The 25,153-nt window shown below is 43.1% G+C and overlaps 1 protein-coding gene across 1 annotated transcript; it reads right to left on the bottom strand.

The window, feature by feature from the left end:
• Window positions 1-673: 673 nt before the first annotated feature.
• Window positions 674-25,153, bottom strand: LOC144113662 (alanine aminotransferase 2). Its single transcript, XM_077646872.1, has 13 exons — window positions 24,686-25,153; window positions 23,772-23,861; window positions 17,551-17,659; window positions 14,720-14,850; window positions 14,475-14,588; window positions 12,891-13,020; window positions 11,654-11,733; window positions 11,451-11,584; window positions 9,986-10,094; window positions 3,777-3,842; window positions 3,538-3,693; window positions 3,282-3,394; window positions 674-3,174 (listed from the first exon to the last, which is right to left on the bottom strand). The coding sequence occupies exons 1-13, from the start codon at window positions 24,935-24,937 to the stop codon at window positions 3,084-3,086; spliced, it is 1,575 nt and encodes a 524-aa protein (XP_077502998.1). The 5' UTR covers window positions 24,938-25,153; the 3' UTR covers window positions 674-3,083.

Raw genomic sequence — 25,153 nt, 5'->3', positions numbered from 1 at the left:
GGGATGAATGTAGCAGTCGCAGAAAAATTAAAAGCCGAGAAAATCAACCCTAACATTCATTCCCTCACCTGCTTTGTTCATTGCCTCATACGATATCGCTTTTGTTCAGAGAAATGCAGCACTGCAACCTAAGGAAGCTACAATCTTCTGATCCTCTTAACGCCGATACAAAGATGGTGGTGCTCTGTCATTGTGTCAGGACTGTCAGAAATGAGAGGTGCTCAGTATTTTTAATGACCACACTTAAGAAGCACGATTTTCTCAATCCGTAATACATATTTCATCACGAAACAGAATACCCGAGTTACAAAAAAAAAAAAATACAGAAATTTAAAGTTTGGACTAAATTGGCCATTTTATTTGCCGCGTCCCCCCATAAAGGGTTATGCGCACTGGCATCATATATGGGCCCTTTTTGCATTTTGCCTTCATCGCAAATGTATCAACGGTGGCCAGCATTGAGCCAAGGTCTTCCAGCTCAGTAGCAGTGCTCCAACTAATGAGCCACCGCTGCAGGAAAATGCATTGGCAGCTTTGCAATAGTGTGCAATACCTATGGGTCACTGGTATCCCAAGATCAATAGGTATGGCAAGAAAAAAGTTAAAGCACTTACTGCTTCGAAAACTTATGTAAATCAATATATCATATTGCACAAGTAAAACAGAAGCGAGGTTTTCTTTTCGTTTTTATTGTGTATCAATCAGGACCAACAGCCCAGTTTGGCTATCCCAACATACACAATACATAATGAGGTACTCATATTGCTTCTAAATGTTACTTGCAGCGATACAACAGTACAAAGAACTGTCCACATATAGCCCCTCAGGACAACAGCTTCTTAACAGCTAAAGGCACCTACAAAGCACTGAATAAAAGCATGCAACTAGCCTATATCATTGAAGAGGCTGGTTACCAACAAAATTCTATTGCAAAGAAAAACATCAGAACTGTATAAAAAATAGTAACGAACAACTGCTCCCTCTTATGCACAGTAACAGTCAAAGACTGTAGCTTAATAGTGCAAAGGCAAAACATTATTAATGCAATTGCTCGCTTATCTGCCTCGAACAAGACATGCACATCATGAATGCTTTACAGTGCAAATGTGTGCACCTGTCATTCATCATTCTTCAAAGTCACACATCTCAAGCCCTGCTACAAGCAAATGTACAAGGCTGTATGCCAGCAGGCAGAAAAAAATTATTATGCATCTGGATGCAGATCACTCTCACCTAGTCAGGTACAGCTGCTACTCCTTGAAAATGTTGGTATGCGAGATCAGGCAGTACCCATGGGCAGAAGCTCAATAGCTAACTCTGCTGAGCAGCACAATAAGTGCATCTTAGTGCAAATGGTCTCAAGTAATTATTGCAAATGAGTGTGTGAAATTATGGTACAAAAAAAAGGCTTTCAGGTATTTGTTATGCAATTAAACACAGCATTATTTATAATAAACATCTTGAAGAGGGAAAGGAGGGAATGAGAACAATGCCCAATACAATCAAACCTGGATACATCAAATTCACGGAGGATCTAGGAACAGTGGTGCACAACCATAACCGAGCCCAGAGCGTGCATTGGTGTTCAACGCACACCTCTGAGCATGCACACCTCTGAGCATTTCCTTGCAATCCGTGGCAGGCAGCTGCATGAACACAAGTCACTCGATGGCACAGGTTGTGGACCGTCGATTCCTATCAGCAGGCAACACTCTTCCAATCGTTGTTTCTGGCATTGCCTCTTTTCCTATTCCCATTTACCTGTTTATCCCCAAATTTCTGTTGTTTTCACAGGCTGCACAGGAAAAAAGCTGCAGGGAAAGCTGAATAAAGCTAAGTGATGGCCATGCTTCTATATTGCCATTTGAAGCCTTAAAGCTAGCCCTCACACAAAAGAACTTAACATGACAGTGACAACATAAGCAACTCATGCAGAAGCATGAAGCAATGCACTGGCTGATAAAAAAAATGTATCAGTGAATAGAACTTCTAACGCAAACGTACAGTGCATGCAGTTTTTAAGGGGCTGCTTGTACTGTTCAATACCAATACTCATTTGACGTATTCAGGTTTGACACGAGCATGTCTCACTACACTGCTCTCTACCGTTCCTTTCTACATATATACAGCGATACACCAGACATCCATATGACAACAAATGGACAGTACGAAATTGGTGAAGTTTCACATGAATTTCGATAAAGAGCAAAAAGTTTTCCGTCCGCAACAATACTAATTCCTGTAACTTCATGAAGCAGCCTCACTAAATCATGCAGTCGACTTCATACGCAGCACAAAATAACTTTGGCAAATAATGACAATACAACTGTGACTTTAGATAAATTAGGGAAGCCAACTTTTGCATGAAAAACATGCTCAGCCAGCACTTCTATATTTATTGCCAAGGAGATTACCTCTGTGATCACTATCCCAATTTGTTAGCACTTGTTACTTAGATATAAAAAGAAGAAAAACAACAAACAACACCTGCAAGGTACTGGCTGTGTGAAAAAACTGAGAGAAGCATGACAACATTTAATACAATGCTTACTGAACGCAAACATTCTCAACGTAACTTAATATCAGGAAACACCACAGCAAACATACAATTCCACTACTCCATGCTTTCGACAGCTCCAAAACAAACTTGCTGGCAATGGTCCAGGTGGCAGGGGTGCGTAGCAGAACAATGGTATTTTCTATGCATATCGACAAATCGTTAACTACTCTTGCGGTAGTTACAAAACTAATATCCGATGTATGAACATTCCATGAAAAAAAAAAGACCATTTAAAAGCAGTAAAAAAAAGTGCGTCAAACAACCTTTAGCACCTTGCATCTAGGGTAACATACCGTAGCTAGTAAGCATTAAAGCCCTCCATGAAGTAAAAGATATCTGCATTTTCAAACATGCACAGGAAAATGAGAGAAACTGCTGCTGTTCTCTTATGATCAAACACCAAAACAAGACAGTCTAGATACATTCTCACTGTCACAGCGAAAGCACGTGGTAAAGATCATTTTTGGCAGTCCCGATGCACAGGACACGAGAGACACCAATGAACTGCTTGAGCTGGCAGTGTTCATTTGTACTTGCTCATAAACTTTTGGTGGAAATCCTTGAAATGTGTAAGCATTACCTGGAGCTTCTCCAATGGAGGCAGAATTGTGGTCCTGAAAAGGATACCAGAAGTACCAGGCATTAACTCCTAGCAGTTCAGCTCACTCAATTAAGATGCGCTCATTTAGCACTGAGCCTAAAATGATGGGGCGACACATACCTGAAATGATACGTTCCAGGCACCTGTCCAAAACCACTGCCAGGGACAACACATACACCAGTGTTTTCAAGCAGCTGCATTACATAGAAGAAATCTGGTGCCTGGCCAGCAGCCTGTCCACAACGAAGAAGGTTACAACAAACGGCCAAGTTATTCGGTGCACTGACAAATCTATTCACAGCATCAATTCTTTCAGAAGAAAGGAAAAAAAGCAATAATGTTAATAGCACTAGCCTGCAAGAACAAAAATAATAACCTTTGCTTCTTCAATGGCTTTCTGTGGCAATGTGAACCTTGGGAATGCATACATGGCTCCAGCCACTTTGTTGCACCGAAATCCTTCAAACGAGTTAAACGTGTCAGCAACAAGTTGTGCCCGCTTCTTCAAGGAATTCAGGACAGCCGTCTTCTCCTATGACAAGATGAAAGAACGAGTGTACTGCAAACCATACTTTGCAGTCATAAAATGCCTGTCATCGAAGCTAAAGAGCTCACCTTGATGAACAAGTCATATGATGGCTCACCAGGCTTTGGAGGGTTGACCACGCAGTCCATTGCACACTGCAAGAAAATACAATACATGACCTATTTGCAGAGGCAGTGCATGGCTGCATGCATTAAATCCACAAAATACCAGCCCAGTTTAATAAAATAAACGTAGAGTCATTAGGCTTTTTAAGCACACAGCATACCTAGTCTCCTAAACCACAAATGCATAAAAAAGTCTTGCTCTAACAAACATAGTATTCGGGTCCTTTCAGGGTTAATAGTCTCATTAAAGAATGGCAAAACTCATTTAACACTCTTGACATTTTGACTGATGTACAGCAACACATTTTATCTCGTGAACAAAGCCGCATATAATAAGTTAAAAATAAACACTGCATCAGTTAATGTGCTCACATGAATTATGTCTAAACATAAACAATCATTAATAAGCAATAATCTATCTGTCATGCGAGCAGCCGCATCGCTTGCGCACGCAGCCAAAACAAACTGCTGGCGTATTTGTGTTTCTGTGTATGAGCAGGCTATCGAGGGAGACACCGCAACTGACTTAAGCAGCAGCAAGGTGTGTAGCATCTCGTCCCGGTCTCCTCTGTCTCAGCGTTTCAGCAGGTTGCAGATGCACGCAATCTGTATGTTTGCTAGAACTATGGTCTGAAGGGCTTGGCACAGCCTGTTCTCCATCCTCATAGGCACTACTGGCGGTGGCACGTGAAAGCCATTAGCTTGCAGGCTGCATTGCCTGAATCTGCCCCGCACACTTCCTGGCTCCAACCTCCTGTGTGTAGTGCTGTGCAGTGAAACCAAGAGGTTGGCAATGTGGCCCACCAACACCATTTGTTGAGCTGCCACACGTGTAGCCTTTCCTTTTTGCACGTGGCTCCGCTGACTCTCTCCTAGGTGATGCTGCATAGCTATGGGTTGTGCTGAGGTCTGAGGATTAGTGCAGTATTTTTAATGCAGCTCACCAGTTTATTTAATGAACACTTGTGCTCTCAATCAGGCACCTTTCTTCTTTTGAGGTGAGAATGCATCTGCATGCTGAAGGCTGACTCAGCCTTTAGCTTTGCTCTGGCCTGAGCCTGCTAAATGTGGGCAACTCGAACACACAGTGACCGCACTCGAACACGTGTGACTGCACATTGCTTGTGCAGAATACAGCTGCGCAAGCCTGCAGTGATCGCCTAGTGGAAGAACACCCGTCTCGTTCACTGAATGCGCTCTGTTCTGGAATTGCCAAGAGCCCACTGGTATTTTCAGTGACTACATAAAGATCCTGTGGCTTGTGCTTATGGCTCCTAGCCTGCTTCCCTGGCTTCCCCAGGGTAGAATTGCTTACAAAAGGTGTCACCTGAACCTCAACACCCTAATAATCCCCAGGAAAGAAGGTGTGCGCAGGCAGAGAGGTATTTACATTTATTGAACACAGCACCTCTCCAATAAGAGCCAGGCGCTTTACCATCATTATTGCTGAGGAAGACGTGTGCAAACCTTACTTGAATCTAAACTTTAAAAAAACTGATCCGACAATTATGGTGCTCCCTAATGCGAAATTTGAGCACAGCTTGATTTTGCGATATATTGAGGCAGAAAATTTGGATGATGCTTAAGCTATCCTTAAGAGTACAGTGCAAAGAATTGCCACTTAGTCGCACAAGGCCTCTAAACTATCGCACTGAATGAATGCCCCTCAGTTGTGTAGAGCAGCGGTGCAAACCTTGCCCATTTGCAGTGCCCTCTCCTGTGTTTGCTGCTCCCTGCGAGAAATCGTTGCAACATGCATCTCATTGCTTCAAAGAGAAAGGCTGAAGCCAGAACGGATATGTCATTGTTTGGAGGAGGCCATGAGGCACATGGCCCACACATTCAGAGTAGCACGTGCCTGCTCCCATGGTAAAAGATGTGCACTCCACAAACGGCCCCCTAAGACATCCATATACGAGCTGACTGACGGTTTTACTGCCAATTCATGGACCAGCAGTTTTGTGACAGATATTATGCTGATTCGAGCATGCTCAGCCATTCGTGTGCAACGATTACGGGGCCCACAATCTTTGCACAATCAATTGCCACATTTTGAACAAGTCAGTGCACCATTTTTCGCAAATCCTACAATGCGTACCACCTGAAATGGAGGGGTTGCAGGGGTATCTGCCTACTGCCGCATCCACCACAGCCGCTTTTGTGCAGGTGGTTGTGATATATGTTTAAGTATGACGGCTACCTATAAGCAGGCTTAGGAAGCCATTACGCAAGAGCCGGCGCAAGGTGAGTGCATATCCTCTCCTCTACCCCCTGTACCCTCCTCCTGCACTTTCCACATTAAGCTTCCATCTTTCTCCCACCACTCCCCTCTCCCCTGCCTTTTCATTCTCACTCTCCCTTTGTTATTGCCGTACTTTCAGCCTTTGCAGTGCTCTTCACTTTGCTATAGGTCTGCCGGTTACACCAACAACAATGTGCGAGCCAAGAACGGGTGCCTAAGAGCTGTGATCTAAAACATTTTTAAATGCCAAAGCTGCACTCAGGCTAGGAGACGCATATAGTGGAAGACTTCCAAGTGATTTCAGCCACTTGGTGTTTTTGACCATCACCAGCCTCACTACACCCACTACAGGGATAAGGCCTCTATCTCTCCAAATAACCCTATTCTCCAATCAACCCTGTGTTCTTGACCAGACACTGAAATAACTCTATAATAGGAGTTTTTACACTTGATTTCCTTTAAATGTGGCTGCTGCAGCTAGAAATCAAACCTGTGAACTTCTGCTCAGCACCGCACCACCACAGCCACTGTGCTATCACCCTATACATGCATAGGTTCTGATTTAAGTTCTTCAGAAACACCCATCTAAGACAGGGGAAATGAGGTGAACTAATGTCAGGGTACGCGTTTCCAAAGAACAGCAAGCATCACAGTGGACAGCTGGGATATGCAATGGGTGTATCACCAGTAGGGCCCAGCTCACAGTCATCAGCTTACCACTAGTGCACCCAAATGCAAGATGCGGGCCACCATGATCAGATAAACTTGAAACCCAAAAAGAAATCATTACTTGAAGGTACGAATGGCACAATGTCTCATCTTACACATAGCCAATTGCCAGTGAAACATGCCTCAAAGCAAACAGTGCTCATAGAGCAGTAGCAAATGGCTAAATGCTGCACATCTGGCTGAGCAGAATTTATGATGAACTTCACAGCTGCAATGATAGTTGTAGATGAACTGATCATACATGTATTACAATCCTACATCCTAAAAGGTTATGTAATTATATTGCAATGGGAAAAATTTTAGTGACAGGACTAATTATGCTCCATCTAACTGGGAGCAAGCAAACACTGAGTTCACATGCTCTAGTTGTAGTATACATACTATGCTCTTTCAACTTAGATTTGTTTCTCCCATTATGTGCAACAGGAGCACAGCCAGGATTTTGTTTTTTTTGGCAAGGACCCAAGATGCATTCTTTTATTGAGGGGGGTGCAGGGCGGTGCATGTCCAACAAGAGCACTGCTAACAGAATTGTGGAGGCGGGGATTGCTGAGCTTAATTTTTTTTATGGTAGGGGCCTCAGGCCTCCCCTTGGTTATGTGCCTGATGTGCAACATGAGACAGATGCTACTCTGGCAAGAATGGAATGAAACAACTCTGAAAATTGCTACACTGCCGAGTAAAATGTGGGTGTGCAATAGATGCAAGGCTGTTGGCATGACACAGTTGAGCACTATCACTGTTGCATTGCAAACACAAATATGTCACCCACATGGAAGTTCTTAGAACTCTGAGTGATGGCAGCAACATTTGCTAATTTTAAAAATCTCAAGAATTCTGTGGCTTGACTATTTCTGACAACACTTTAAGCAAATCACACCAACAGAAAATTTTCATTACTTTCACGTGCTTTGTCAGTGGACTCTAAAGTAGTCAAAAGCTCATAGACTCTATACAGAGTCAGACTCTGAATTCATTTATACATTTCCTGAAGGTATTCATTCATTTGTACAGCATGTCTACACATCAGTGTCCTTACTTACAGGAGCTGACCAAATCGTGTCACGAGATTATGGCGGAAATGAAAAGACCATGCCCCATACTATGAGAATTGAGCACAGCAATATCAAAGGCATGAGGATTGACAATTTTAATTTCGCATTTAAATGCCATTCTGCAGTGAAACCGACATTATCAGTGTATCCGACTACATTTCGGTAAAATATCACTGATTTGCAAGTGCACAGTTTCTTTTTTTCTTTCAGGAGTGTTCATCATGTTTTATTATAGTTTGGGCTCTCTCTAGTGCGCCCATCAATGAAAAGCAACGCTCCCTTGGCATTGTCTAACATGTGCTTTTATAAAAGCTTTCATCACCAGATGGCACCAGTGTTTTGCATTTTTGGATGGAGTCGCTGCCAAGGTCTACTAAAACTTTCTTCAACGAGATATACATCACTGTACCGTAACAAATTTGGATGTGAAATCTACAATCGAAGCTACTCTGTGCTGTACTCCGTTTCATACATCAGGCACAACGCCGTGAAAGGTATGGAAGTAGCCAGCATGAAAAAAATAAAGGGAGGGATGTTACTACACGCCTGTTTTGTGGCCAAGTGGTCTAAGACATGAGAAAGCGGCAGCGTGTCACCAGCAATAACAGCGCATTTAATCAAGCTCATGACAAATGCAGCATGTAATAAGCCAGCAGGGGAAACATTTACTATTAAAGCGAAAGCTTTACGCGGCTATGTTGACAAGGTCGCGTCGGCAGAAACGTGTCCGCAGCAGTTGTGGAGGACTCGGAAGAGGTAGCGTCAAACGGGTGGTTGTAATCGAAGAGGATGATGTGGGAATGCTGCGCAAACAAGAAGTTTCGAAATCGGACGAATAGTTAATTACAGCCAAAAATGTCCGAAAAGTGGGCGGGGTCAGAGCAAAAGTGGCGCCAAATTTGAAAATGCCGGAAGTGTGGGACCACGTGCCCGGAAGTGTGGGCGGAGCCAATGCGTGGCTCCAAATTTGAACACCTGAAATGAATACTGAAATGAAACGGGGGAAAATGCGCAGTTAATCAAAATCCAATTAATTAATGTTTAATGAAATGTGGCAAGCATGAATTAAGGGAGTTAAAGGTGAATTAAGGCTACTTAAGGGTGAATTAAGGGGAATTAATGGTGTAACGGTGCGGCGCGGAGCGATGCCACGCCAAACGTGAAATGAGTATATGGCCCCATCCGCTTCGACGCGTCACTCCTATGCTATTGGTGGTTTGCTGAAGTGACGTCACGATCACTTGAGACATGGAGCGACGGCGCACCAAAAAAACAACTTGAAATGAGTGTATGGCCCCTCCCGCCTCGGTGCGCCGCTTGTACGCCAGTCGCTCTCTCGCCATTGCCGCATGCAGATGCTGTGTTCGCGCGCTTATGCCGTGGTGATGAATTGCGCATTGTGTGGAATGGTGTTTAAGCCGTCTGTGCCATCGCATAGGGCAGCTTCAACGTCCAGACCACATGTAAAGAGAGGCAAAAGGGGCAAAGAGATGCAAAGAGAGGCGACGAGTGCTGAGGAGGCGTCAATGCTTTCGCATTATTCCAATGCGGGTTGCCGCAGTGTTCTCGAATTTTTTTTTCACTCGCCACAAGGAACGCACTACTTTTTGATCATCGATGATGGCCTCGCAAACAAGAGTGCTACCTTTGGCAGCGTTGCACCTGATGTGTGAAATTGAGTAAAAAAATGTCTATTACTGTCCGTCACGCCATCACCATCATGCTCGCTGGCCATAATTTCCAGCATTTGGGATCCATAAAAGCAGGCGCATGCAGCCATAGAAAAATTCTTAGCAAAAATCTTTTACTGCGTTTGTAACAAAACGGTTGCAGAATCAAGCACCTTAGACAGCAAGCTTTCCATTATGCCAAATAAAAAAAAAAAATGGTTGCTTAAAATTCAGTGCTCTGTCCCTTAAAATTTTGTGCCATTTAAACACACGCTTTGAACACGGACCAGCACTCTGCCTCATGCTCAATGCTGCAAGACTCTAGCTTCCACTTTACTAAAGTGTGCGCATAAAAAGTGTGTGACAAGGTCAGTTACGAAAAACAACACTACAGCTCAACAGCAATCCTGCCAATGTAGACAGAAATGACAGGCAATGAAAAAACACTCAAGCCACAGTTCTACTCCTCCAACTCACCTGTCCCAAAACAGATGAACAAAGTTTGGCAGAGACAGACTTCAACAGGACACTCTTCACAGCTGGGTCCAGATTGATGACCTCTACATAGCCACCACGTAATCCACACCTGCAAGCATGGGAATGTGCAACTGTACTTGATCAGAGTCAGACAATGATTCCCTTTTCCTTTTAAAACTTGCACAGCGACATGCAGGAATAATTTAGGAATTAGTTGTTTTCCATTAATTTTTTAAGCAGATGCACATGGAATACAGAATCACTTGCAATGATCAAGCAGCCCCTCAAAAAAAAGAGCAAAGAGTTGATTAATGCTCCTGTTACAGCGGTCTCAAGGCAACTGCATCCAACTTTTGTTCTTTGTAAAAATCGATTGTTTCGCTCTGTGGATATGCTATGTTATTTCGGCAGCCATTTGAACATCAAAATGGACCACTGTTTTTTTCCCTGCCACTCAATTCGAACTCATGGCTCCAATGATGAAAAGGACTCAGTGACCACCATGACGAAGTGAATGGCAGTGCAGCCTAATCTCACTTGTGCTACCTATGGCATCAAGACTGCCAGAACCGAGGCCCTCGTTAAGCTACTGAGCAGACAACGGGAGGAAAATGAGGGGGCTCGTTATGACATACACAGTTATGACATACCTAATACAAGATAATTGATTTGTCATTCTAAATGGCACATGTCTTGGGTGGTTAGCTGATATGCACAACCAGCAACGAAGCTTCAAAAGCGAAACTACATGGCTAGACTCTCCCTCGGCCTATCAAAAGAGGTTTTACTATATTTCATCTCGTCTCCTTTCCTAGCCTATAAGGGCTACCTTTTCAAAGGAAGTAGCCTCACTGTCATCGATATAGGCCACCTTCAATTTGTCCTCAGAGTCCCCTTTCAACAAATTTATATTTGACAGCATTTTTAATAGCCAGAAACAAGGTCTGTTGAAGCTGCACCATTGGTAAACTACAGTTTGCTATGGGACAGAAAAACAAAATCAAATGCACATTGTCTGCTCAGTGAGCAACACCACCTGGTGGCACAGACCACTCAAATTTTCTAGCTCCAAGAACTTAAATAAAAAACATGCTTGACAGCATCTGTGATGCACTGTTATAATTTGCCAAGGTGAATGTGGATACATCCACAAAACGCCCAATTTCAACTTCCATCCCTTTATAATGAGGTCGTATACAGTAACAGATGGCTCGCTCTAAATAGCTGCTCCACATGCAGCATAATATTTTCGACATATGCTACCAGCTCACGATGTTGGAGACACGTGAGAAACACTCATTAATTCCCTCTAACCATCAATCAAAAATAGCTGATACTGCTCCACTATAAACCTAAACTACTGCTAATGCCCTCATGCACAACACATGGGTAGATCAGAGGTTAATATAGACGTCACGAGAAGCGCCATGCTGTTTTTCTCGGACAGTTTTCATTGCATACTCACTCTCCCATATATCCTTTGGAGGCAGACATAAATGACGCAAGCTCCATTTCAGAGTAAGGGGGCCCCATATTGTGCATGACTTTGCGAAAGCTGTGGAATGCAGCTCCCTCAGCATAGATGTTGTGCTGATACACCTGCAAGTATCAGCAGTAGAATGTGAAGGCCAGAAGTATTTAAGTGATAGTAATTGGATTAGTTCTTACCTCATCAGCCATAAGGAAGAGTTTGTGCTTATGCGCAAACTCTACAACTTGTTTTATGTTCTGCTCAGTCAGAACCGATCCTGGAAAGAAAAAAAAAAAGAGAAGCTGCATATTCACTTTTTTTTTACTACAGACTTATTTAGCAATTATACAGCATGTCAAAAACAAAGCTACCCTCAAAAATAGCAGATAGTGGCTCCTCTGCAGTTAGGTCTCAAGAGTTGCAAAATGCTAAGGAGAACTAAAACTACCAAACTCAAACCACTGTCAAGCAGCAAAGTATAGTACAATCTTGATTACACGAACACGGGTGATACGAATTTAGGTATGATACTATAAGTCGTAAATTTCCACAGCCGTAGTGCATTGTGTACAATGTGCAGAACTTTGAATGTACCACTCTCTTGCGCCACTTCAGATGGTATGAACGTGTGAGCCACAACCGCACCCTTGAGTACTAAGTGTTGCCCATACACCACTGGTGCTGCAATCGATAGTCATGCAGTATGCACTGCAAGTAGCGAGCTGTGGCTATGTGGCCACAAATAAGTCTTGTCAGTTGCAAAACACATCTACGTGTATGCACTTCCCATGCTTCTGCACATGGATTTTGCTTGTTTTGGATGATACAAAATTTTTCGCAACCTCATGAGACTCGTACCATTGAGATTCCACTGCATTACATTTACATTTCTGCTTAAAAAGCCATTCTTATTACACTATTTACTTCAATTATGAGTGGTCATAAATTACCTTTGTCAATGCAAATCTATTCATTAATTCAAGGTGGTAAGCTCACACAATACAGCATAAAAAATATTTCCAAACTATACCAATATTTTAAACCTCACACTACGTCTCAAGTATATACCTACATGCTTTTTTGAGCTAACAGAATTCCGTTGCAAACAATGGCAAGGCACAAAATTTTTAGAATCTCAGTAGACCACCAAGGAAGGAGTAAAAAACTAGAATTTGCATGTCCTTTCAGTACAGCAATCACTGCTCGGTAAGCTTGTTGGTTGTTAGATGTGGTCTCAGAGGCTCCAACATCACTCTGCACGCCTGGCATACATGGACAGTTCGCTCAAATTATCCATAAATTTTCACACAAGTTTACACTATTAAGAAAAACCTTTCTCAACATGCAGCAATAGCAAGCAGACTTGAAAAAGAAGCAACTATGCAATATCCCTCCACCATGACTGATGTCTGGCAAAGCTTCACTGAAGCTCACCAGTAGGGTTCCCTGGGTTGATGACAACAAGGCCACGAGGGTTGCAAACTTTCTTGGCTTCACTAAGAGCTCTTTCAAGCTCTTGAATGCTCAATGCCCAGTCATTCTCTTCATCCAAATAATAGTTGGCCTGCACAATTACACAATCCAATTTTAGCTGTAGAAGTTAAAATATGTCACAGAGCATCACAGAAAAACATCAAAACAAGGTAAACCACAAAATTTTTTTTAGAGGCATTACAGAAACAAATGCTGTTCACTTCAAACAGCAACTCAGGCACTGGGCTTGAGTGCATAACCTGCACCTTTAACTATTCAGAGGCATCAGGAATGTTTCAAAGAAGCTGCAAGCACCCTCTCAAGTTTCATGAATGGTTCAAATCAGTTGCAATACATTTGCCATGATAAAGCCATCTATAAAACATAACTAAATTCAAATATGCTTGTTTTTATTATTTATGCAACGCACTGTTTACATATTCAAGTTTGTCATGATAAAATACAGGTAAAAACCACCATCATTTCTGGAGCTTCTATAAAAATTTGCAAGAGATGTGTAGCAAAGCCATTACTTCAAAATTTCTTTATTTCTACACAGCGTAAACACTCAAACAGTGGCCAATACACTCAGCTTTCTTTTCTCAATTTACAAGTTCCCTACATGTAACACAGTGCCCCATCCACAGTGTCAGGAAAAATAGACAGTCCTAGTGTTAAATACAGCACCTATGACACTATCTCAAAAAAAAAAAAAAGAAAAAACTGTCTTTCCAAGCTGAAACGGGCCAAAATGAGACAGCTTGGCAGACTGAATGGCTCAGTTAAGCATGTGACACCTGGCTGCACTAGCTACTGGGTACTGCACAGAGCACACTAGTTTGGGCAGACACACCCAGTCTCCTCCTCCAGAGCCTTGCTTGATGATGCTTGGTACTAATTTGAATGCATGAGCATATGCTATGGTTAATTCAAACAGACCATGCAATTGACATGTCCAGGATAGGCAGTCAGCACAGCAGCTGGTCACCACCCCAGTAGCAATCGGCCATTCACCAGTAACCATGCTACCCAACAGCATCTGAGTTTGTCCATGCAACAAGGCCTGATCTCCCAATATTTATCAGAAAATCTGCATTACTCAGTTTATTTCTTGTACAACAGCATGTCTTAAAGTTCTGCCTAGTCAACGCACTACATGTGGTGATAATTCACAAAAAAAAGAAAAGAGGACTGCAGACTGCAAGACTGCCAATAAATAAACCAAACAAATGTTATGCTGTACTTAGTGCAGCCAACTTATTAACATCTGCAGTTTTGCACACTGCACAGCATCATGACTATTCGTTAGTGAACAAGTTATCTGAATTGTTGAATTGGTCGCAGTCAACGAGCACAGTTACAATATTTCCAACTAAACTGTTTGAATGCAAATGTTTGATAAAAACTTTAGATATTTAGAAATCTTTTTGGTTTAATACAATTTCACTAATTTTTCTAGCACATGCCAACAAGTATTTCTCAGCCCGAAACAAAAAAATTAGACGCCTGTGCAAAATAAACTACAGAATGCACCTGACACCATACCTGATGTATGCCATACTCCGCAAGGGTTGCAGAGTAGAGAGGATACTGCGGGATTGGAATCATGACTCCAGATGGCTTCCCATCCTTGCGCACATTTAGCAAGTTCAGCACAGACTAGAAAGACAAAACTCTCAAGTTATAAAGATGCCTGCCATAACAGCACAAAAAAATAGCAGAAAGCATCGCAAAAATCATTTCACCTTAGTCTAATAGGAGTAAAGCAATCGATGATGAAAGGTACGCACCCGAACAGATTCGCTGGCACCAGTTGAGAGAAGCACATCTTCATATTTCGCTTCCACACCATCACGTTGGCTTATATAATCGGCGACATGCCTTCGGATAATTTCAACACCAGCACTGTCACTGTAAGCACCTGCATTGAATATTGCAATTGAAAGAAAGAAAGCAACTGCTTAAGAAATAATTTTTATACCAAGAGGCAGCTGCAAGTAACAAAGAGCCCAGCAATGAGAGACTATAAATTCATTCACACCATCTGAAGCTTTTAAGCCACATTAATGCACTCATGCACATGCAGCTCCACTTCAGACACACCAAAAACCGCACTGAAAGCAGCAGTGAAACCTACAACATCAGAATTTGTAGCTTCACGCTGTGATCAATTTTTTGTCAAGCAAACAAAAACAAAAAGAAATACATTTTATTTTATCATCCTTTGTAAATAGCATGCCCAAAAGAAATGCTATATATACAGAGTGTCTCACGTAACTTGAGCCAAAGATTTAATCCAAAGATTTAATAAAAAAAGTAGTGCACCTTAGATAGGTGAAATCAACAACATATCATTTGCCGTCATGTGGTGCTCTTGGGGCATTTTTAAAATTCTGCTAATTAGTTTTATTTAGCAAAGAATATATATGCAAATTTTTTAATTATTCACTCTATGGTCCAGTGGGTTTCATTAACTCGTAGAGGGGGCTAAGAAACAACCTATGCAGTTTTTTTGTAGCAACTTATCTCCTATGTGGCCCCTTTTTCCTGCAGTTAAAGAATGCGCCTTGAATGAACAAAGTGTGCATGCACACCACCTCATACTGAGTGACGGACATCGTTGTCAGCATTATCTTGACAGCGCATCACCACATTCTTTCGGAACATAAAAAGCGTGTGTCATGATCTGCGATAAGTGATAGGCAGGCCACAGACAACATATTCAAACAGATTTTATTAGGCCTTCCCAGAAACAGAATGAAAAAGGAAAGGAAAGCAGTGAAGTCACATAGTTCAACATAGCCTCTATTTTCTTTATTTGTATCACTGTGCAGCCACTAAGCAGTGGCCACTCACCTGGGCACGGTCAACACACACCTTTCATTCATCCAAAACAAAATTGGGAGTGCTGCAATAAGGGTAGCACATAAGTGCAGTTACGTGGTTTCTTTTTTCACATTTCATGAGCTTTCTTTAAATGCTGGAAAAACAATCACGCAGGAGGTACGTTGTCACAAAAAAGATTGGCAGTGGCTTAGCTCAGCTATGCCAGGATATACGTAGCGAGAGCTGTAGTTCCCCGCTGGTTACGCATGCTGTTGAGTTTGTTGTTGTGACTAAAATGTTAAGCATTGAAGAAGTATTCAGTGAGACGCATTGGTTTGGTTTATAGGGGTTTAACGTCCCAAAGCGACTCAGGCTATGAGAGATGCCGTAGTGAAGGGCTCCGGGAATTTCGACCATTTGGGGTTCTTTAACGTGCACTGACATCGCACAGTACACGGGCCTCTAAAATTTCGCCTCCATTGAAATTCGACCGCCGCGGCCGGGATCGAATTCGCGTCTTTCGGGCCAGCAGCTGTGCGCCATAACCACTCAGCCACCGCGGCAGCCGGTGAGACACATTGTTTATTTATTCAATTTTTTTGACAGAGGTAAACACTGCCCGATGATCGGTAAAGTAACACGCAATTGTCTCAATGCTGCCTAAACAGTATTTAGACTGGTTGCTTTCTCTCAGATACACAAGGTCAATCCTTGTGGTCCAGGATCCGGAGTACTCAGGTTCGAACCCGACCACGGCGGCTGCTTTTCGATGGAGGCAAACGCCCGTGCGCTGTGCGATGTCAGTGCACATTAAGGATCCCCAGGTGGTTGAAATTATTCCGGAGCCCTCCACTAAGGCACCTCTTTCTTCCTTTCTTCTCTCAGTCCCTCCTTTACCATGCTGGGTGATGTAGGTGTGATCCCTGGAGACTGGTAAAGTTAAATTGGTTTTTGGGGAAAGGAAATGGCGCAGTATCTGTCTCTCATATGGGCAGACACCTGAACCAACCGCGCCATAAGGGAAGGGATAAAGAAGGGACTCCGGAAGAAAGAGGTGATGAAGGACGCGGTGCACCCACTCCTCCTCCCCGGTTGCCATGGCAACGGCGCACGCACACTACTGGCCTCCCCCCATGTACCATGGTAACGGCGCATGCGCACAACTGGCCTCTCGTGTGTACCGCGAAATGCTCGTCTGGTAGCCTAGTGTAGCTCCCGCTACAAAAACTGTATTGGTTGTTCCTGAATCCCCTCTACAACTTAACGAAATGCACTTGGCCCTAAAGTTAATATTTAAAAATTTGCACAATGATAACTAAATAAGCAGGATAAGATGACAAGAAGAATAATATGATAACTATTTAAGCAGAATATAAGAATACTTTGAGGAGTGCCACATGATGGCGAACAATATGTCATTGGTTTCGCCCAGCTGTGGTTCCCCCATTTTTTTTTTTTGTAATCCTTGGCTCTAGTTGCGGGAACACCCTGTATGCTTGCATGCCCACATGTGTGGGCATAGACACTGACACTAAAACTGTTACTTGGTTTAGAACACAGTGTACAGGTCTATTAACATTCAAGGCTTGAAATATATTGCATTAACAAGTTTTGTCAGGCTAGTTGGTTCGGAAACACCCTGAGGCATACAGCACACATCGGAGACATACATAAAAGGATGAAGGTCGTACCAACATTGTGTATCATCTCGTTTCTTCGTCCTTTTGTGTGTGTCTCCCATCCGCTGTACACTTCATGATGCTTCAAATATATGTTAAAAAAGTCTTGTGCTTACCCACACTTTTTCCTCCACAGTAATCTAGGATCTGCTGAGCTCTTAACTTCACATCAGCTGGGAACATGTCCCCTTTCATCAAGTCGGGCACTGTGCATGCTGCTATAACCTGAGAATCGAAGGGGGACGTGTTTAACATATTTCAGTTAAAGGTCACTGCAATTTTGTGTCAAGCTGAAATGAGAACTGTTAAGTGAGAAAGTAAGGACAGCAGCTGCATGTATCTAGAAAAAATTCACAGCACTCTGCTATCCAGACAAGTTTGAAAACTTGGGGACACTTAAAGCTTCACCTTTAAGAGTAGAACACGATAGTGCACTCCATTAGTTCATTCCAATCAATTGCCACAACACACACACACTAGACATCCTAATTACACTTCTCACTAATTAATGGGTACTCAAATGACATCTTACACATAGCTATATTACACATACACACACATCAGATTGTTCAAGTACAATGAAACATCACAACATTCACCTTTAATTTTGGATAATTACCTAATTCCTAATTAGCTTACTCACAGTAACTCATGTACACATCCGTACATGTCTTTAAGACATTTCTCTAAGTCAAAGACCACAACGCATTCCCTAACTCCACCTTTATGCAGCTTGAGCCATCGAGCCTTTGGGGCCTATGGGCAGCATGCCGATCTTGCAACCCAAAGGTCCTGGCTTCGATTCACATCCAATCCCAAATTAACAAAATTTTCTTTTCAGCTCAATTATTTTCCTTTGGTTACAGGAAGCTCCCTGAAAAATTTGGCATCAATCCAAACGTTCTTTGATCTGTTCCTAAATTTTATTAATTCTTTGCTTCTATTGGGATTTCTCGCTCACAGCCAATGACGCCGAAGATGATGACACCGGCTTTACTGCATTAAGCAAGGTTCGACTTAACCCAAACTTTCAAGAATAACCTATCCCTGGAGCCCAAGTACACAGTCTATTCAAGTACTCCACAAGAGCATGCCCTCAACAGATCTGGCACAAACTCCCTCCCACACCTGCTTTAGCTTAAAGGAACCCCGAAATGAGTTCGATGGTCATAATCTAGTGCAACAGATCTGTAGAGGTGGTCTTTGCAAGCATTTGAGTGAAATTTAAAAGCTCTGCGTGGACCCTATAATTTACAAATACTTTTAAAAAATCGCTGCTCGCAGTAGCTCACAACCGATTAGGGCGACACCACAATGCACATCACCTACGCCGATGACATCAGTGGGCAGATTGGACGAGCCCTCTCATTGGGTGTGCCCAGGTGGCATAAGCGGGATGTGGTTAGATAAGGTGCTGTCCCGACCTGTTTTTTTTTTTTTTTCTGGCATATCGGCGTGCATGAGCTTAGGGGGGCAAGGAGAAGCATCATTTTTAATCACTGATATCTTCAGTGTTATGAAGCTAGGTTAAAAAATTTTGTGCTGTGGTGATAAGTAATGGAATACCGATTGCTAGTGCACTTTCTCTTACCTCAGTGTATACCAGTAAAGCACAAGTCACAGTTATTATGCAAGAAGTTGCCAGTCAACTGAGACATACCTTGATGCACTCCCCATCTACATGAGAAAGCAGTGGGCATACAGGAATTCTAACCCGAGAAATCCCAACATCTGATGAGACGAAGGTACATTTTGAATATTTGTAGGTTTGATCATGCAATGTTCACCCATGGATGCACTTGGAGCAAGATACACAATGAATATACATTGACAGTTATGATCCTTGAGCTAAGTCGGCAGTTTCATTTCGCAGGCAGGTGAAGGAATTTCAATACAGTTGTGCCCACTTATAATGACTGCAGTTATAACGAACACTCACTTATTACGAACAAGGATGGAACTACCATCAAAATCTGTACTGGGGCTGTGGCACTGCGTCACAGATGCCATAGAATAAGCAAGGCCACTTCGTTACAACTAACAAGGAGACACTGTAAACTCGCTCCTGCAGTCGAAGAAAACACCCACCTCCCGCCAGCGCAGAGACCAAAGAGTGTCACCCAGCTCCCGTGATCAACCCCAAGAAAACTGCCCCCCCCCCCCCCCCCCCCCTTCCCCCCATTTTAAAGAAAAAAAATTGGCTGTGGTTTAGATCTGGTTCAACCTGGAGTGACGTGACAGCTACAGCTGGCTAAGTGGAACTCGCACAGTCGAATTGCAAAGTCAGTCTTTCGCTGCTCCGTTTCGCTGGGCTTTCCTTCTTCATATTCGTCCCTGGATGTAGATTCACTCGCTTCCCTCCTCTCCCGCTCTCCACTCCACCCCACTCGGTTTCGCCGGCGCGCCGCGCTGCCGGCAGCTGATCCGCACCACGTGACCAGCGCCGCCACAGTGGCCACGGCGCTGCCACGCTGAAGGCTCGAAATGCTAGCATAATGTAGCTATCACTACAAAACAATAAAGATGGAGCACTGAAGCTGTAGTTAACCACTGGCCAAGCGCGCCCTGACAGGAAGCTAAGTCAATTGGTGCATGCATGTTTTCCGGCTGGGCAAAGCATCTGAAGTGGAACTAGGAGAGTGGTAAGCATGAGACAGGGGCAGCGATCAAAGTGATACTACTACGCATGGCCGGTGATTAAACAATTACAGTGATTTCAGAAGTTGGATACCAGTCACGAGGTAACCCTTGCTGGTCTACCTGGTCACGTGGCGTGTGTCACCTGCCCAATCAGATCTCTGCCTTCTGCGCTGCTTCTGTGTGCAGGCAGTGAGCAGACAGTCTCAGTCATGCTTCTCAGAGCAGTCGAGCAGTGAACACCAATTAATGAAGACTGAAATCAGACGGTAGCCGATTGGTTTTCGGGTAAAGTGCTAGCTACCACCCGGTTTGTAGGTCTCAGTTGTTCTACTTACACAAAAAGGTTCAGCAAGAACCTAGTAGCAGTGGTGAGGTGCTGCTTTGTTTGGAGCCCAGTGCACTGCTGGGGCACTTTACACAAGGGGGACCGATACTGTACGTTCTGCACGGACATGCACTGCTTCATCGCTAAATCCTTACAGCTTTGTCCAAGATCGAAGATGAGGTTCTCAACCTACCACCAGTTGCTGCAAATGGTTCAATCGCTGCTAGCATAATCACGTCCCTAATGTGGCTAATCAGCACAAACAGTCTCAGCCAGGAGGACATGACCACGCTGGAGAGCTTAGAAAGCTGCTTGATAGGGGCTGTTTTGAAGAAACAGACGTGGACAACAAATCTTTTAAAGAAATAAATGCCACTTTTGCCTGACTTTGTATGTTTTGGATTTAATAAGGCAAATCCACTTAGTGCGAACTTAGGGCACTGCGAAATGCAATCCGTGTGACCATCAGGTTTGTTGTAAGTGGGCTCGACTGTATAAAGAAACCAGGTTAGTTTTACAATCCATGCAACTTAGCAAGATTCTTGAATTGAAATAAGATTATATTTACGGCATACCACAACACTAGCCAAGGACATAAAAAAAACTAGCACAAATAGCAAGAACGAAGCTGAAGCAGTATTGTTGGCGGTCACTTAGCAAATGCAGAAGTATAATTTACTTCTATAATAACCTAATTCATCATCATTGTCATCCAAGTAAAGTGCACTGCAGTATGGAGGCCCCTTTCAATGACCTTCAATTATTCTTGTCTTGCACTAAATGTGGCCGTGTCACCCAAAAAACTTTATAAGCACGTCACTCCGCCCAACTCTCACCTGCCTCTGGCTATCATGCCTTAGAACATTGTCGATCAGATGGACTGCCGGATGTCAGTACGCATCACATCCTTGTCGCTGTCCACTTCCTCTCTTTTAACTTCAGCTGAAATGCCTTCAATGTGCATTCTGTAACTAGTGCTATTTCCTTTCTGTCTCTTATGTTACACCTAATATTTTCCCTTTCATCCCTTGCCATTCGCTTAGCCTCCAAGTTTCAGCAACATAGGCAGGTACTGGTGAGATACATATCAGTTATATACTTCATCTTCTGTATATAGGTAAGTTGCTGTTCATGATTTGGTAATGAAAGCGAAATGCTCTCCAACCAATTCTTATTCTCCTGCTAATTTTTCCACCATTGTATGGATCTGCTGAGACTACTTGGCCTAGAGTGACTGACTACTGAACATCTACAGATACTTGAAAAAAGTTAAATCTGACAGTAGTAAAGCACTGAAAAAATCTAAAACAGTGCCACTCCTGAAGAAAATGCACATTCCAAGCAATCTTTCTGCCTCTGAACAAAGTATGTGTGAAATAATGAAGGAGCAGAAAACTGCAGCCACCTGCAAACTCCGCTAGCGGATGCACCTGCACCAGTCGTGGAATGCAATGGAAGTGACCAATTGAAATTCCTTGCTGAGAACAAAATGTTCAAAAGGCCCTCCTGCATAAGATATTTTATGTACAGTCACAGACTAAAGTTCGCAGGATGCGGGTTTACCAAAAAAACAATTATTTCTGTGTGGCCAACGAAAAGCACTGAACTATGAGGGAACATACATGCTCCATTTGTAGGGAAAATATCAGCTGACTGAATGGTGAGGCAACGAAGAAATAAATTTTTTTTCCATGAATCCACATCCCACAAACATCTGTCCATGACTGTACTTTGATCAGACCACAGAAAGAGCTTTGCCACAACAACTAACATTACAAAACTTGTGCCACAGGAGGTTCCTTCTGAAGCTCAAAACATTTACAATCGAAACTTTTCATAAGCTTTATGGAAATCAGAACCTAGTACTTATTTAGTTTCAACTAATTAGGTTAGAGTGAGGCAAACTGCAACAACTTTTCAGTCTCATTTTTGAAATTTGTAAAATCTTTTTTGTTCCTTTTCTTTGAGACATAATGAACTGAGCTCTTGAGCATTTTGTTTTTTTTTTCAATTAAATGGAATAGCAGGGCTCTTACAATTACTTCTGTATTTTTTCAGCACAGAGAGTTGTTTCTTCGGCTAAAAAACTAGCAATTAAAAGAATTTGTACTTTGCATCAGAACACTTGAAATGCTGACATCAAGTATTAAATTTATCCCCACACTTGCATCATGAATTTAACGAGCAAGTGGGAAGGCTAAGGAGCGGAAAAAAGGCCACAGTGCATTATACAAAGAAGTGATCCATGATGCTGTGGCTGCTCAAAAAAAAAGAAGCAAATTTAGGAGCCTTGTCACTTGCAGCCAAATTTTGCCATAAACCTCAATGCAGCTATGTCCAAGGATGCAGCCTTTGACTGCAAAGCTGGTTCACAAATCAGAGCTGCAGCAACGTTCCCACAATGTAACATTGGGCATAGATTTCCTTAGTGCATTAGATGATCACTGACCTTCAATCGAAGCTCAGATTCATTTTGAAACTTTTTGCTTGGCACAAAAGAAAGATGCCAAATGAAAGCATTCAGTGGCATGAGCATTCTGCTTGAATGCGGCAAGCAATACAACTTCAGAAAAGAAAATGTTATTTTACTAACTTCATACCTCAAAGTTATCCACCTGAAATTTTTCTGGAACATCTGTTGTTACTAAAACAGTGCAGAAAATGATGACTAGAAGCAAAAGACATAGAACTGGTGCCGAACTCTCAATTCAATTTTATTAGGCATGCAGCATATTTAACAAAAACTAAGAGTTCAGCACCCACTCTGTCTTTTATGCTGTATTGTGAACAACAGAACACTGCCAACTTGCTTTGCTTTTACAACACATTACAGGTATGTTTTGTTTGCTGCAGTACAAACCAACACTACTTTTCAGACAAACCCTTTTTTGTAATATTTCGATACACAGAGTACAAATTAAAATAATTGGTAGTTTCAGCCCCATGCAGTGCACCAAGGAGCATGATGTAGAAGTTTTTTGTTTATTGCACACCCTGCATTTGCTCTGAGCTCCAGAGAGTATCATTAACTGGTGCCCTGTGCAGCCTGATGCGCATGTGATGACTTTCAAACAGCACCACTTTACACTTACAGATATGCACAAATAAGATTTATATGCATTCATACACAAGGCCTGGAAAAAGCAAACATGACTGAATGCCCAAGTGACTGCCAGATGCAGTTTTAAAATGAATTCTGCATCAGGAGTGCAGAAGTAGCAAAATAATCTGCTCACTTTGCAGAGCTGCACAAGCAATGAGCGAAGCTAAATAAGTTATGTGCTGCTTAGCAGTAACTAAAAATCATAATCGTACATAGTAGAAAAAAAAAACATTTGTACACAAAGCCAAACAGCACGCAGAAATATATACCTGTCGGAAAAAGGTCAATGGTACTTGTCCCACAGCATGGCAATCGCCTATGTTGGCTCGAATCACTTCGGTGAAATTATACTTCTTCCCCTGGAACGAAAGCATGCGCAATAAGAGACGCTAAATACCTTTACAACATGAATTTATTTTGTCTTGTTTTTTTTCTGTTTTTCCGTTATTCTGTGATACCAGCGTGTATTTAACCACTGCATGGTGCCCTGAATAAACCTATTCTGTTGTTAGTTCAGCGCTGTGTTTTGTCCCTTTCTGTTTGGCTTCGAGCCGTTGCGCTGGCTTACAAGAGCTAAATACCTTGCTCCCGGTCGGCAACTCACAACTCCAACAGGCAAGCAGTGAACCTGCCCTACATGCTTTGAAAATTGCGCGCGACAAGCTCCCCCCATGCCGCGGTTACGCAACGCTCAGGTAATGCCGCGGACTCAACGCCCGCGAAATTACGCTAGCGCAATGCTGTCAGTCACGTCTCTTATCTGCTGCCTCTCGCACTTCGCGGAAGGCGGCCTAGCCATGGCCGCTTAAGAGCGCCCGCAAATACTGCTCAACGCCAAGTGCCTTTCAAGTCATCCATCTACACTGTTATTTACAGACTACTGCTACATGACAAGTGACACAGAAAAATGGTCACGCGCCAGACACGCACGGAGATGATACCCGTGCGCAATCGAATACAAAACGCTGTAAATCCGACCCTACGATCGCGAGTTCGAACACACCACGCGTCTTTCGGCCCATTCTCGAAGCGATGGCTACATTTGTGTTTCGCAGACACCAACAATTAATGACGGACCACAATCCATCACGCAAGTACTACACAGTTACCTCACACCCGGGCAGGCAGCTCAGGTATCAGGTATGCGATGCACGAAGAGCAGATCTAAGAACGAGTTTCTCACCGCTTTCAGCTCCTTTTCGATTTCTCCGGCTCGAATGACGATGGGGCCACGCACGGCATACTCCATCGTTATGAGATGTGGGTTCATGTTGTCCAGAGTCACGGTTCTTCCAGCCATCGTGGATGCTGCACGACCAACAGCTGCTCCGAGAGGGAAGTTAACTTTCGTCGCTGCTGCCCACAACCTGGGGTCACGTGACAGCCGAGCCTCCGATAGGAGGCGGACTTGCCGGAACATTGCGCGCTGAAGCATGGCTGGAGCACCCTACAGCGGCCACTCCTGTAAAAAAGAAGTGTTCAGAAGCAGCTTCGCTGCCCGCAAAAGGTTACTGTTGCCTTCCTTTCAATGCACCCGCATAATCGCGGTGACAAACGGCTTTAAGGTCACGGTCACGATGAATCCATCACGCTACCGCTTCGTAGGGCAAGAAGTAAACACTTGCAGGTCAAAACAGCCCCGCAGCAATTC

The sequence above is a fragment of the Amblyomma americanum genome, chromosome 1 (assembly GCF_052857255.1).
Source record: "Amblyomma americanum isolate KBUSLIRL-KWMA chromosome 1, ASM5285725v1, whole genome shotgun sequence".
In the NCBI taxonomy this organism is placed as follows: domain Eukaryota; kingdom Metazoa; phylum Arthropoda; class Arachnida; order Ixodida; family Ixodidae; genus Amblyomma; species Amblyomma americanum.
Note: the sequence above shows the minus strand (reverse complement) of the source record. Positions and strands in the feature narration are given on the sequence as shown.